The sequence below is a fragment of the Nyctereutes procyonoides genome, unplaced genomic scaffold (genome assembly GCF_905146905.1).
Source record: "Nyctereutes procyonoides isolate TBG_1078 unplaced genomic scaffold, NYPRO_anot_genome, whole genome shotgun sequence".
NCBI classification, from domain to species: Eukaryota; Metazoa; Chordata; class Mammalia; order Carnivora; family Canidae; genus Nyctereutes; species Nyctereutes procyonoides.
Window position 1 is genome coordinate 6,778,448 of NW_026575047.1, and position 14,530 is coordinate 6,792,977.

Below are 14,530 nucleotides of genomic sequence, written 5' to 3' on the forward strand. Positions count from 1 at the left end.
AAAAACTGAGGTTTGAGCTAAACTTGAAGGAGCTCAGGGCAGGGAGGCGGTCAGCGAAGCACATGCTCCCTGCAGCTGGGTAGCAAGTCCTCTCTGGAAGGGGGGTCCGAGCGGTACCTCTGTGTCTGCCATAACTAATAGGAATTTGGGAGCTCTGTTCTAAAACTGGTGGAAAACTGCAGAATAGCTCCAATCAGACATGATGGGATTTCATATATATAAATATTTAGCAGTGCCCACGGAATCATTCCTACAACAAATATTTGAGCGTCTGTCACGTGCCAGGGGCTCTCGAGGTGCTTGGGATACATGAGTGGACAAAACAAAGATCCTGCTCTAGTGGAGCCCACGCTCTAGCCAGAGGGAGAGAGACAAACAGGAGGACACAATAAATATGTGAACTTCGTAGTGTGCCGGACCTCTGCTCCTTGTGTGTGGCCCGAGGGATCAGTATCACGTCGGGGTTTGCTAGAAATGCTGGCTTCACCCCAGACCTACTGATTTCAAATCTGCATTTTAACAAGAACCTCAGGAGATTAAGTACGGTAAAACTGAGGCTTTGTTCTTGGTTTTAAGACGATATTTAGATGCTGTTACAGTGGCGGAGATAACCAGGATATTAAAAAGGAATAGTGTAGGGGCATCTGCCTTTGGCTTAGGTCATGATCTCAGGGTCCTGCGATCCAGCCCCAGGTTGGGCTCCCTGCTCAGGGAGGAGTCTGCTTCTCCCTCTCCCTCCGCCCCACCCCCTGCTGCTCATGTGTGTGCTCTCTACTCAAAGTCTTTTTTAAAAATAAATAAAAATTTTAAAGAATTAAAAGGATAATCTAGGTAGACATCACTGAAAAGGAAAATTTTGATTAAAAACACGAAGCCGGGGAGGCATTTAGCCAAGGATCTGGGCTGGGGTGTTCCCGGGCGGGTGGACGGGGCATAGATGTCTGGAACCAAGGCTCTGAGGCAACGCGCACCCATAGCGTTTGAGGAACAGCAAGACGGCCAGTTAGGCCGGAGCAGAGGGTGGAGACAAAGGTAAAGAGTAAGAAGAAGGGCCAGAAAAGTAAGGGAGGCAGGGGTCGGTTGGCCACATGCTGTTGAACTTTGGAGACAGCAAGGACTTTGGCTTATGCCCACTAGCATGAGTATACTGGGTGTACTCACACTGCAAGAGTCTGAGCAGACAGCTGATAGGATCCATGCCTTAAAAGGATCCCCCTGGATATTATATTCCCAATAGATTACAAAGGGGCATGGATAGAAGACAGGTGGCGTACTGCCCCCCTCTTTGATGGCAGGAGGACACAGAGAGGGGGCGTACTGCAATAATCCAGACGGGAAACACTGACAGTTCAGGTGGGGCTGCTAGCAGAGGAGAAGGTGAGTAGTGGTTTGATTCTGGATAATTTTTTAAAGGTAGATCCGATATGATTTTTTGATGGGTAAGACACAGAATGTTAGAAAGAGAGGAACAGAAGATAACTCCACGGTTTTTGAACTAAGTAATTGAAAGAAACAGTAATTGAAAGAAACATATTCAACTGAGTAGGGGAAGGCTGCGGGTAGCCTCAGACCTGTGCATAGTCACAGGTTTTCTGGGGAAAAGACATATTCACAGGTTTTCTGGGGAAAAGATCAAGGGATCGCCCTCGGCATGAGGAAGATCAATGTTCAACAGACGGACACCCAAGAAGTGATCGACGGTTTCTTACAATTGCGGAGTTGAGGGAAGAGGTCTACTAAAAGATGTAAATTTGGGAGTCATTAGTCATTCTACTGAATGTGTAGAGTCATCTAAGAATAGGGCTGAATATGATCAACTGCTCTGCTCACTGGTCTGCTGGCTACACCAAAAACTTTGGTCCGATAATACAACCAATGTGAAGTCACTGTGCCAGGAACTATTTCTGTACGACTCTCCTGAGCTGTGATCTGAGTTCGGGTGCATAAAATAGTAAATCATCTTTACTGTTTCTTAAAAACAATTCTCAAGTGTAAAGGCAAAACAAAAAGGAACTCATAGAAACCAAAATAGAAAAATTCTGAAAGTAAAAAAAAAGATCTAAAATCAACTACACACTCGACGGGATGAGCACTGGGTGTTATTCTGTATGTTGGCAAATTGAACACCAATAAAAAATAAATTTATTATTAAAAAAAAGATTTAAAAAACAAAAAAATAAATAAATAAAAAATACATAAATAAAATTAAATCAACTACATACTTTTTAATTTCCACTGGAGAATGGACAAAATTCATTGACGATTCCCCCTCAAAAAAGTTCTACTAAACTAACTAGAAAATGAGTATCTTTCCATTTAAATCTAGTACAAATGAGCTTCATGTACAGCATCATAGCAGTTATTAACAGGAAGTTCTATACCAGGCACTGATTAAATCTTTACATATATTATCATCTCATTCAATCCTCAATCCTGTAAGATTGTACCCATTTCACATATGACGGGGCCGATACTCAGAGGTTAAATATGTGAGCTCACACGGTTATTAATAAGTTCCCGTGCAGAGATCCAGTTCCAAATCAAATGAGAACTACCTGCAAAATTCAAACAGCACAATTTAAAAATAAAATCTGAAGAAGGCAGTAATACTATTTTATTTTCAAATAAACAATAAAGTGTTTTAGAAAAGATTAAATAATTCTATGCATCCAACTTTCTATAGTCAATAGATCCCTTGCAAAAGGTTGTTGGAATGTCATCTCCTTCCTTTTTAAAAAAAACAGCAACAAACTAGCCCCCAACCCCATGACTCATGATTTCCATGGTAAATAGGACTTCTCTTGCTGATTGGTACTGATGACTGAATCAAAAAATGAGCAATAATTTGACGTTCATTATCTGTACTTTCAGATTTTTATCTGCAGCAATGATTAGGTAAAATAATGTAATGCACTGTCAATGATTTATTAAAAATTTATTTCATGTAATAAATTATATAATTCACTTTTATTTTTAAACAGTCTACACCAAAAAATATTTTTTTGAAACATCTTTTTCTTTTGGTAAACGTACAGGGTAGCAGGCTGACATGAGCTTCAATTCTAGTAGGTAAAGTCCCCTCACAATTGTTACAGTGAAATATAGCTTGTCTTCACATTTCTCTAAAAGTTCCAAGTTGACATCACTTGATAAAAACAAGACCGTATAAACACTTTGAGATTTTGCCTCAGGCCTTAGATTGAACTGAGTATTAGGTGGGATGTTATAAAGATCTATTCATTAGCCCTGAACTCATCACCTGACATGTGTACACACCATATGGCTGAAAGGAGAAGGAAAGCAAGAAGAAAGGTACAAGACTCAGTGGGGAGGTCTCAGACCTGTACATTAAGAGTGGCCATAAGGAATATATAATCAACACAATGTCACAGAAAGGCAAAGCTGCTTACAGGAATTTCTTTCTTAAGTGCTAATAGCATATTCACAGTTTTTACCAAATTATTCAGAGGGCACCACACTTCTGAAATGACCAAGCTTCTATGTACACAAGCTGGATTATTTCCTAGTTCCAAAATAAAGTCAACTTCATGAATGCAAGACATAACACAACCATCTAAGGGCTTGGGAGAAATTAGCACATCTTAGGAAATGGGAAGAAAAAACTCAAGTTTTAGGTGTACCAAACGTACATGCGTGCAAAATCTTTCTCTGAGTGCTACACGAATGAGACTCACCAGTTTGCTGCTATTACTGTCAACTGTCGGCTGTTCTCCTCTTTGAAGGGACACAAGAATTTTACTCTCGCAATGAGCTATTTCAAGATTTTTTTTTTTGAGCTATTTCAAGATTGAAGTAATCTCACCGGTTTAAAAAAAAAAAAAACAAACTGTCTTTATTTCATTTAAATTTTCCTAAAGCCTCTCCTAAGCACATAGTCTACAAATGAAAACACAGCCTATAGCTTCGGCCTCGACAGAGTCATGATTTGGTGCTTACAGAAACAGAACCACAGGAAAGTTATGTGCTGGGGAGAAATATCAGTAGAAACTTAATTTATATTTAAATTTACCATCCTGTGTATCAAGTGCCTATTGGATGAACAGAACTGTATTCAACAATTCACATTCTATAACTTCATTCAACTAATACTTAAAGCTAAATAGAAAGATTTATAGTTGAACACTGGGCTCTTAAGGCTGGTATCACATATCATTCCCTGATAGAGAATTCATCAGCAGAGGACATAAGAGCCACATTGAGAGCTGGATTTTAAAACACCTTTCCCTGCTGAGCGAATAAGTGACACATTGTGTAGTGACCTAAAGAATATTTTGTGTTATTCAATTTTCTTTTCTGGGAAGACTACCACAGTCCAATGACTTTAAAAACCAAACTCCAAAACTCTGCCTGAGAACTTTAATAAGGGCAGTCAGATCATAAAGATAGGTCATCTTAGTCCTGATCAGAAAAGGCATCAGGCCGTTGCTCCCCAGCCACTGTCGAAGAGTAACGAAGGCCAATTATGAGGTTTACTGGTTGGTACTAACAATTTAAAATAAATAATTGTACATACTTATTTATAGTTACATGTGGAAATGGGTAAGAGTGAGCAAAAAAGAGACTGGGGTAGGAGCGAAGGCAAGCCTGAATATACAGGACCTATGGCACCTCTTCAAAAGCTCTTGTGAATTCTAGGACCTCAAGGTCAAATATAAACCAGCAGGAATAGAGCTGTTATTCCAAAACCTCTGAAAAGAAAGAACTAATAATAAAAACTGCAGCTGATTTTATGCACCAGGAATGAAATGTTACAACACATCTATCATTCACATGTGGGTTCATGTAATTTATCTTCAATTAGAATTATTATCTATTCAGCAGCTGAAGCCCAAGAACTGCTGATACACTGCAGATGAGAAAACATTTGCTGGTCTCTCGGCTCCGGCCTTCTCAAGCTAAATGATGATCACACAGTATAGATCACTTGTTCTAGAAAACCATCTTGGCTCATGTGTACAGTAAGCTGTGCCACCAGCACTTAACATTTCCAACATCGCTTCATTTCCTCTCGTAGACTCCAGAGGTATGGCTGGGACTCTTCGGCTTTATTGGTTCTACAACTCAGTCCCAAATTCATATAAAAAAACCTCACATAACCTTTTAATCCAGGATTTACACCTCTGAAATGTGTTACTATAGCTATTAAAAAAAGATATCTAAAATATCGGAGCCCCAAAGATTTAATAATTTCAGAGTAACCTTTACAATATTTATAATTAAGTACTTTATCCGAACAGTCTTGACTTCCAAAGTTGTCAGGTTAGTGTCAGTATTTTAACTTACACACTGATAGGAGTGGTATCTGTCGGAGCTCATGTTTAAGATGGTTTACATTACTAAATCAACAAAGAAAAACACAACCCAGAAACTGAGGTGGCATTCTCAACTGCAGCGTTTTCAAAAGCATGTTCAGTGGGATGTCAGTAAGTATTTAATTGGAAAAAAAGGGTTCCACCTTTGGTTAAGGCCATATTTAAGCTGGTTTCCAAGGTATCTCAGAGCCTTTAACATGCTGATAGGCAGGTTTACAAAGGCCCAAAATTATCTGCCTATGAAACACTTTATCCCCGGGAGCATCTCATAGGAATACTGCTCCACCAAGGAGGTATGGAGAAATAGGACTTTGGCATTTTGGTGTGCTCAAAAGCTTCACTAATTCCTCAGGCTTTGAGACATTAGTATATTTCTCAAAAATAAACAACAAAAATTGTTATAGCCAGTAAGTCTGGAATATCAGACTAAGAATGTGAGCATGGGGATGGGGGAAGGGGTGGGCAGAGGGAAATACACCTGTTTATCCCACTACATCATTTTCACCTCCCTAGCAAAAATATGTTCAAAAATACCCAGGTTAACCACTCTTGATAATGGCTATGTACAACACCTGAACAAAATGTCCAATATGCAAAGCCTGCTTCAAACAAAAACAGTGGAATAAAGCTTTCACCTGCCCAAAGGGAAAAACGCACAAATGCCCTAAGATCTCATGTTTAGAACTGGTAATCCTGGTTATCACTTAAGAATCTAACGCTATATAGTTTGATAACATTTGTAGAGCTTTCTTCTTTGAAGCACTACTGAACAACTAAAGTTGCCGTGGAAAACTTTACTTGGGAAGTTTGTTTAGAGTAGTATGCCTCGACCTCAGTATTACTGAGATTTGGGGCTCTGCTCTGGGAAGTTTTCTGGTCCACTGCAGGATATTGAGCAGTAGTACCCCTGGCCTCCACCCCTAGATGTCAACAGCATTCCACAGGTTGTGACAACTAAAAATGTCCCTCCACGTTGCTTAGATATAAGCAAATCATCCCCAGTTGAGAACCACTGCTACTGAGTGAAAAATGAAGCTTATGCCTGGACTCTGCTTCCCTGGGGAAGTGTCCATTTCACAGGCAGACCATGACTTACACATATCGACATCTTGTAAATAGTAGCATTGGATCATTCTAAATTCTCTGTGACCAGAAACATAAGTAATTTGCGAATGGTATTGTTAGGAGAAAGCATTTCAAAAAGAATTAGAAGTAATTTGACTGTCACATTAGTAAGAATTATCTGAATCATGTTTAATTGACAAATATTCTAACAATTAGAAAAAATCCTAATTGTATTTTATCTGTTAAGGGTCATAATGATTGAGGCAGTCTAAGAGTAAAAGAACCTAACAGTCCTCAATGGCTCGCTCAGCCCACATTCTATCCTTGACCCATTCTCCATGAAATTCTCAATTCCGAAACCTCAAGTCTTATCTTTAAACTGCTTATTTGCACTGCAGCCTCATCGCTTTTTTCAAATGATAAAAAAGAAACCTTTCAAATGTCAGGAAGAATTCTGGTACGTGTCAAAAAGCACATTATCTAGTTTTAAAGCCATTTCTTCTATATCCACATCTTCAGTTTTGTCATAATTGTCAACTCCAGATACGTTACTCTCCTTATTTTGTTCTTTTCTTACTGTCTTTAAACACTTGTCAAGTCTCTTGATGAACAAGTCCACATCCTGTGTCTTCATTCCAATGGCTGATGCAGCATTGAGGTAAGCGCAAGGGTAATTATTTGCATGTGACATAAAGCCTCGGAAAGTGTGGCCACTCACGGTTTGCACAGACCCAAGAGGCACAACCCTGAAAGGGAAAAGATTTAGCAATTTCATATGTCTGATGATGTTAACAGAATATCATGGATATCTGTGTTACTAAGCTTTATTTCTTCTGATTAAGAAGCTTAAAAACAGCCATAAATCATGACCTATGAAAACAGACTGTGGCAGCTTAAAATAAAATGATACAATACACTACTATTCTACATAGAGGAGTACTGCCCAGAGATTACCATTTACTTATCTAACATTAAAGAGCTGTAACTTCCAGGAATCATAAATATCTTTGTACCTTCTTGAAAGAGAAAAAAAGAAAATTATTTCTGTTTTTGTACTAAGTATGGAATCTGACCTTCACATATACATGCTTTAATGGAATACTGAAATTTCTTTTTTTTTTTATTTTTTTTTTTTATGATAGTCACAGAGAGAGAGAGAGAGAGAGAGAGAGAGAGAGAGAGAGAGAGGCAGAGACACAGGCAGAGGGAGAAGCAGGCTCCATGCACCGGGAGCCCGATGTGGGATTCGAACCCGGGTCTCCAGGATTGCGCCCCGGGCCAAAGGCAGGCGCCAAACCGCTGCGCCACCCAGGGGTCCCAGGAATACTGAAATTTCTAAGTCAAACCACCACCTTGACTAATTGCCGTGTATCACCTCAAATAACCAACAAACTGGAATTACACCTATCTGATCAGTGTGGTACAATGGAGGGTTTTAGAGCAAGGACCCAGGAAAAAATATCCCGTAACTGCTTACAGCAGGGTGGTGGTTAGCAATCAGTGATATTCGGCAGTGGTAGTGGTACATGCATTTTTTAAGTTTGATTTCATTGGTATACTTGATCATAAGCAGATTTCTAACAGTACTTTAAAAAAAAAAGTCAATTAAGATCAACCTTAACAAAAAGACAAATAGTGGCAACGCTACAAGCAAGGCCAAGAAAACCATTTTTGGAGCATCAAAACTATGCTGTATATGGATACAGTTCATCAAGGTAAAAGCTGAACTAATCTAAGCTTTTTTCTTTTAAAAAGTTGTCCTTTGATGTAAAATCTCTAATCTCTGGTAGTCAGAGAGAAAGTCTTTAATAAAGGCATGTAAAGAAGAGTACTTAGAGCAGGATATTTCTTTTCAAGTCATTTTTCTCTGACCTCATCAAATATAAAATGAAAAATGAAATTCATTTTTAAGCCATGTACATATAGGAGCAAAGAGTACATTTTTCAAAGGCAGTACTTAGACAATAATTGCATAACCTTTTTGGTTCAGGAAATGGGCTTTTCCTTAGAAATGTTTTCATCCAAATTTAGTAATGAAGATGACTTATTTCCAACCCCACAATGTGACACCACTAAAGATTATCTAACAAAGGAAAATAAGGATAAGAATGCATATGGAGAGGTGCTGAAATTCTGTCTGCAGGTCCTCTAACAACAGACAGGAGTCCCACCCTCCTGAGATGGTTTCCAGTGCAGGCCTTGCACAGGTGGGCCAGCACGGCCTCACAAACTCTCCACCTCACCCCTTCTTCACCCGTGACCGATTCTCACATGGAGCTCAGCAGATATTTGGGGGACAACTGTTTGGGAAAAGTACTTTATTACAGTTACCTTGGAAAAGCCCCGTAAATCCAACCTATTTTAGACAGACTTACCTGGCTCCAGAAACCTGTCTGGTAAAAAGCATCGAGCCGAGCTGAGTGATAGCTTTGTCCTGGTGTTCACCTCGTGTCTTAAGTGTCATAGCTGAAAAAGAAAAAAAGGATCCCAATGTACCTTGGTTCACCAACACAAAATCACTCAAAAAAAAAAAAAAAAACCCACCAAACACTTACTGATGGAGACTCTACTTTTGTGTGTGTTAAAATACACATAACATAAAATTTTACCATCTTAACCACTTTTAGGTGTACAGTCCATGATTAAACACATTCACACTGTTGTGCAACCATCGCCACTGTCCATCCCCATAACTCTTTCCATCTCACAAGATAAAAAGACTGTACCTATTCAACAATACCTCTCCATTCTTGCCCCCATGCCCGGGCTCCCCACAGTCACCATTCTCTGTCTCTGTGGTTCTCACTACACTAAGTACCCCACACAAAAGGAATCATATATTTTTTGTAACTGGCTGGGGAAGTTACTTTTTATTCACTGTCAAATGGCATGATTTCATTTTAATGCACTTAATAAATTATAGTAAGCATCTGTTTGCATATCAGACAAAAATATGTTAATACAAACAAACATACTAAGAGTCAGAACAGACTTTCCATTTCACCCTTATGGAGAGTGAACTTTCCAATTAAATAGAACAATGACACAATCAATACGGTAGTTTATTCAAATTCAATATTTGAATATTGCAAATATTCAATATTTCAAATATTCAGGAATATTTTCAGTATATACCTAAGACTAAGTAAGATCACCTTCTGCATATGCAAACAAAAATCTTACTGAGGTTATGTGGGTAAGCCATGTTCTCACCACCAATATTAGCTACCATTTCCTGAGGACTGATTTACCATACTAAGTACTTTATAATCTCAACCATTCTTTTTTTTTTTTAAGATTTTATTTATTGAGAGGGGAGCAGGAACAGAGGGAGAGAGGGACAAGCAGACTCTCTGTGCGGAGAGGAGCTCAGAGTCCAATGTGGGGCTTGAACCCATGACCCTGAGATCACGACCTCAGCCAAAATCAAGAGTCAAATGCTTAACCGACTGAGCCACTCAGGTGCCCCTCAACCATTCTTTAACAATTGTGTATGAGGAATCATTCTCTCTATTTTATAGATAGGGGAATGGGGGTCAGAGGTTAGTACATTGCAGAATTGGGATTTAAATCATACCATATCATTTTCTACAACATCTACATAGTTTATATACCAGCAAAGTACTAAGTGGGATGGGTTTTATTATACATCGGTGGCAAATGGTTTTCCATGGAAGCAGGCTTCAGTTACAAATGATTGATTCTTTAGTTTCCTCAGATATACATAACAAATGAAACATGTTATTCTATGACTAGTCACAAAAGGGATAATTATGAAACCTAAAAGTTAAATGTATAAAAGTCAACATTCATATTATCTTGTTTAGTAGTCCTTATACTACATGACAAAAATATATAGTCCTTGTACAAAGGAAATTATCATAAATACAGATTTCTCTATTATAAAGATGCTCAGGAAAACAATCATAGCATTAAAAATAATACAGATTTAATTTCTAACCTTATGATGTTGTGTTAACTGGTAGAAATTTTAAAAAATTTTTATAGAGTTCTTCTTGTGACTAAATGATTTTGGTTAGAAAGAATTAAAGTATCATTTTCTGTATATGCATTATAAAAACTTAAGAGTGATTTAGATTCTTTTCAGTGTATACTTTTTATCTCAGAAATACTAGGCTTTTTCGATTTTCAAATTAATACTGTATTCAACTTAGAAATATCATTTTAACCAGAAAGAATTCATACTCTTTCTAGAAATAACCAAGTCCCTGCTAGGAAAGGTTAAGCAGCACTGATTTTTATTTTTCTTAAGAAAACTATATTACCTAAAGATATGGGATTGTGAGGTGTATGCAACAGTCTTTCATTGTAGCTTTCTGACAGCTTCTTCAGTTGGCTGGACAAATATGAAAACATTTCCTGCAACAACAAAATGTTACATTTAAAGAAAATCAAATAAATGCTTATTGCAACTTACCAGATTAAATGAGACAAAAATCTGTTTAGTGCAATGTCTATGCTATAAATTAACTCATCTATGTGCCCTAGGAGCAATTCTTTCCTTTGACACAATATAGTGGGATTCAAAGCCACCACAATTATTAGAAACCACAGGCTTTAGGTAAAGAAGGCAAAGGACCAGCATATTTCCTTCTTTGGGACTATTATGTATCTATCACAAATCTATCCTCTTTTTAGAACCTCCAGGGCCTCCACTCTAATCCAAGTGGCCATCAATCTGTTCCCTGGACCACAGCAATAGAATCTAAATGACTTCTCTGTCAACTTTCCTTGCCCCTCTATAGTCTGTTCTACATGCAGAGGCCATGAGTAGTCTTTGAAAAGCATAAATCAGATCATGTCCCTCCCAACGACGGACTCTCTTCTGTAAGTATTACAAAACCAAACTCTTACCTATAAGGCCCAAATGAACTAGCCCAGCCAAAGCCAACTGCGCAACAGTCATTCCCCCCACTTAGTATAGTGCCAGCCACATCAGCCTCCTTTCCAACCACTGAACATGTCAAGCTCCTTCCAGTGTCAGAACCTTCATGCCTGCTTCCCCAAACTCAGTTCTCCCAGAATATTCCATGGGACCTACCGTTATGACTTCCCTATTAATGAACTCCTAATCTCCCTCCAACAACCACTCCCTAATTTTGGTTTCTTCACTATATGATATGTATCAGAATCTGAAATTATCTCATTTACTTGCTTAAATGAATACTCCCTATAACCATCTACTCAAATGGGAAAACCTGAAAGCACGGACTTTGTGTTCTTCATTACTGTTTTCCAAACACCAAGAAAAATATGCCAGACTTTTAGCATGTAAATGACTTAGGAAAAGTAGTTTAAAATGCATTTCCTTTAAATTGCACAAATTCAAAATTAACAATTCCAACTCAAAAGAATATAAGCAACTAAAAATGAAAAACTGTATTCTTGGTCTTACTCTGGAAAATAATATAAATCTAATAATAGAAAATAAAAAATATTTTAGAAGTACAAAATTTCACATGTACATGTAAGTAGTTTAACAAAGTTTTAACAGAATACTGTAAATAAATATTAAATTGGAAACCGTTTGATAAAGTTATACTTTCTTCTAGTAAGCCCTTTATAAAGTGTTAAAATAAAAATCTGCCCAAATAAGTCTTTCTGAAGAAGTGCATCTGTACTGACATCCTCCAGTCATAGTCAAAACACACAAACTCTAAGGATACACCATAGAGCCAAGGGCCAACAGAGTACCCAAGTAGAGACAGCAGGAAACAATACTTCTACTTCAAAGGCCCCAAGAACTGCTTCAGTTTCTCTAAGGTAAAGGCTGGATAGTCTGATCCCACTAAATCTGTCTTTTATTAAATAAAGATTAAGAAGAGGAAAGTCCTACCAAGTTTGTTCATTATTAATGAGTCTACTCTTAAGATCCCAAGTATTTTTGCCCTTGTCAATATGGTATATTTTATACTCTGCTCTAAAAAATTTTAAACTAATAGTCATTCTTAAATTTTTAGGCTATTTTATAAGATCAATTCTCTCAGGAAGTCAGAATCATGAAATCTTAGATCACTAAAATAAACCAATTTTTTTTATTTTTTTTTTAATTTATTTATTTATTTATGATAGTCACACACACAGAGAGAGAGAGAGAGGCAGAGACACAGGCAGAGGGAGAAGCAGGCTCCATGCACCGGGAGCCCGACGTGGGATTCGATCCCGGGTCTCCAGGATCGCGCCCTGGGCCAAAGGCAGGCGCTAAACTGCTGCGCCACCCAGGGATCCCAATTTTTTTTTTTATATTAGAAAAGTTAACATCCACATTTGCCACATCTAATGAAGCCACAAGGAAATGTTACTATTAGACGTAATTAGCCTTTCTCTTTCATTAAAAAAAAAAAATAGAAATATTTAAGGAGGCAAATGTTACCATTTGCAAATTGTAAAAAGCTATGTAGGCAAAAAAAATAAAAAATAAAAAAGCTATGTAGGCATCTGTTCTTAGACAAGTAGATTTCTTGGCCCCCCTCTCTTCAACTAATATTCTGATATTCACAGTATATCAGAAACAGTAAGATAATCAAGTGGAATGTAGAAATGAAGAGTTTTTTTCTGGCAACTAGAACAATCTGTTATCTTTTAGTACTATATACCAGTGTTAATGAACAGTAAAATTTCTGGGTTTCATTTATATATTTTCAACTACTATAAAGTAACTAGATCACTAATTTAAATGCTCTGTATTGATTAAAAAAAAGAAAAAGGCAGTAGCATGTTTTAACTTAGAGATTAACTGCCGATTTTTCATCATCTGTTACACACCAAAGTCTTAATCTGCGTCTGTCTAGTTCTCTTAGTCTCAAATTCAACTTTTCATAAGCAGAAACAAATCTGATAGACAGAAAATGCCTTATATGGATTCATCCGTTTTCCACCGTAACGGTTATAGCAAAATACTTCTTTAAGCAGCAAGGACAAATTTAAAATGTTATTCTATTGAGTGCGGCTGCCACGGTCATCACTGATGTGGTCACACCTGGAAACTAAGAGAAGCCTGATGAGTAATTAATATGTACTTAATTTGTAGTTAGCTATTTCCCAAAAAAAGAGGAAATATTTCCTTAGTAACACCCCTAGAGGGTGCTTTTAAACTTATTGATGCACACATGGCTATTAAAAAACTCAGATTTTCCTAATACTCCATTTCTAATACTTTAACGAATCAGTTTTAACTGGTTCTACCAATCACTTCTTAATGCCACTAGAATTCAGCTTTAACTGCAGTCAAAATCTTTAGACTACAAACATTATACTAAGGTAACTGAATCTTACAGATCACTAGCATGGGAGTAGTAAGACAAAAAAGAAAACATTTGTGAGTCAAGTTCACAGCCATCCGCAAATACTCAGTGTAAAGGGCTATGATACGTAATCCAATCAGCAAAGAAGCTGAAATGTCTTAATGCACAATATATGAATCCTACAATATCTGACAGCATAAGGTCCTAAATGCTCTCCCGTTAATATCACTACATTTAAAATATATCGTTTAGGAGACTGAACCACTATTTCCCACATACTACTTAGCTAAGCAGTTTTTTTCCTGATATATTAAAGGTACTACAAAACCTGCACTATTTTTTTGCCACAGTTAAATCTATAACTGACATTTATTATAAAATACTTCTGTAAAGGGAGAAATTTATAAGCACCCAAAGCAAATGTATATAGAAAGATCTTACTTAAAAGAAATGAAATATTATTGATTTTTCATGTCTTTTGTGCTATATTTAACTTAATTTTAAAAGACTCTTCACTAGAGATAAACTGAACTGCATACCTGAATGCTAATGTCAGCTATATTTCTAGAATAAAAATACAAAACTTTACACCATAGTTCAAGATGTTAATGGAAGGGAAGTTAAATTATATTAAGCATTATCTTTCACATGGCCTTTCACAAATTGATTTGCAGTCGTAGAGCCCAACATTTAGCCTATCCCTCCCCATAACCCCCAAATGTGCATAATTCACTACATTTTAAGGGACAATGTCTTCTGTAATCATGCTTTTTGAAACATACTGTTTCACGTTACAAGAGAAGATGAAAATAGAACTTCACAAATTATTATGTCTTACAGAGCTGGTAATAAATCAAAAGGGAAATA

The 14,530-nt window shown here is 37.3% G+C and overlaps 1 protein-coding gene across 1 annotated transcript in view; it reads right to left on the minus strand.

Moving 5' to 3' along the window:
* Positions 1-2,920: 2,920 nt before the first annotated feature.
* SEPSECS (Sep (O-phosphoserine) tRNA:Sec (selenocysteine) tRNA synthase) overlaps positions 2,921-14,530 on the minus strand; it is a 36,776-nt gene continuing 25,166 nt past the window's right edge. The window contains exons 9-11 of the mRNA XM_055326628.1: positions 10,685-10,778; positions 8,774-8,864; positions 2,921-7,144 (exon numbers count right to left, since the gene is read on the minus strand). Coding sequence (XP_055182603.1) covers positions 6,841-7,144; positions 8,774-8,864; positions 10,685-10,778 — 489 coding nt within the window. The 3' untranslated portion in view covers positions 2,921-6,840. The remainder of the gene's footprint in view (positions 7,145-8,773; positions 8,865-10,684; positions 10,779-14,530) is intronic.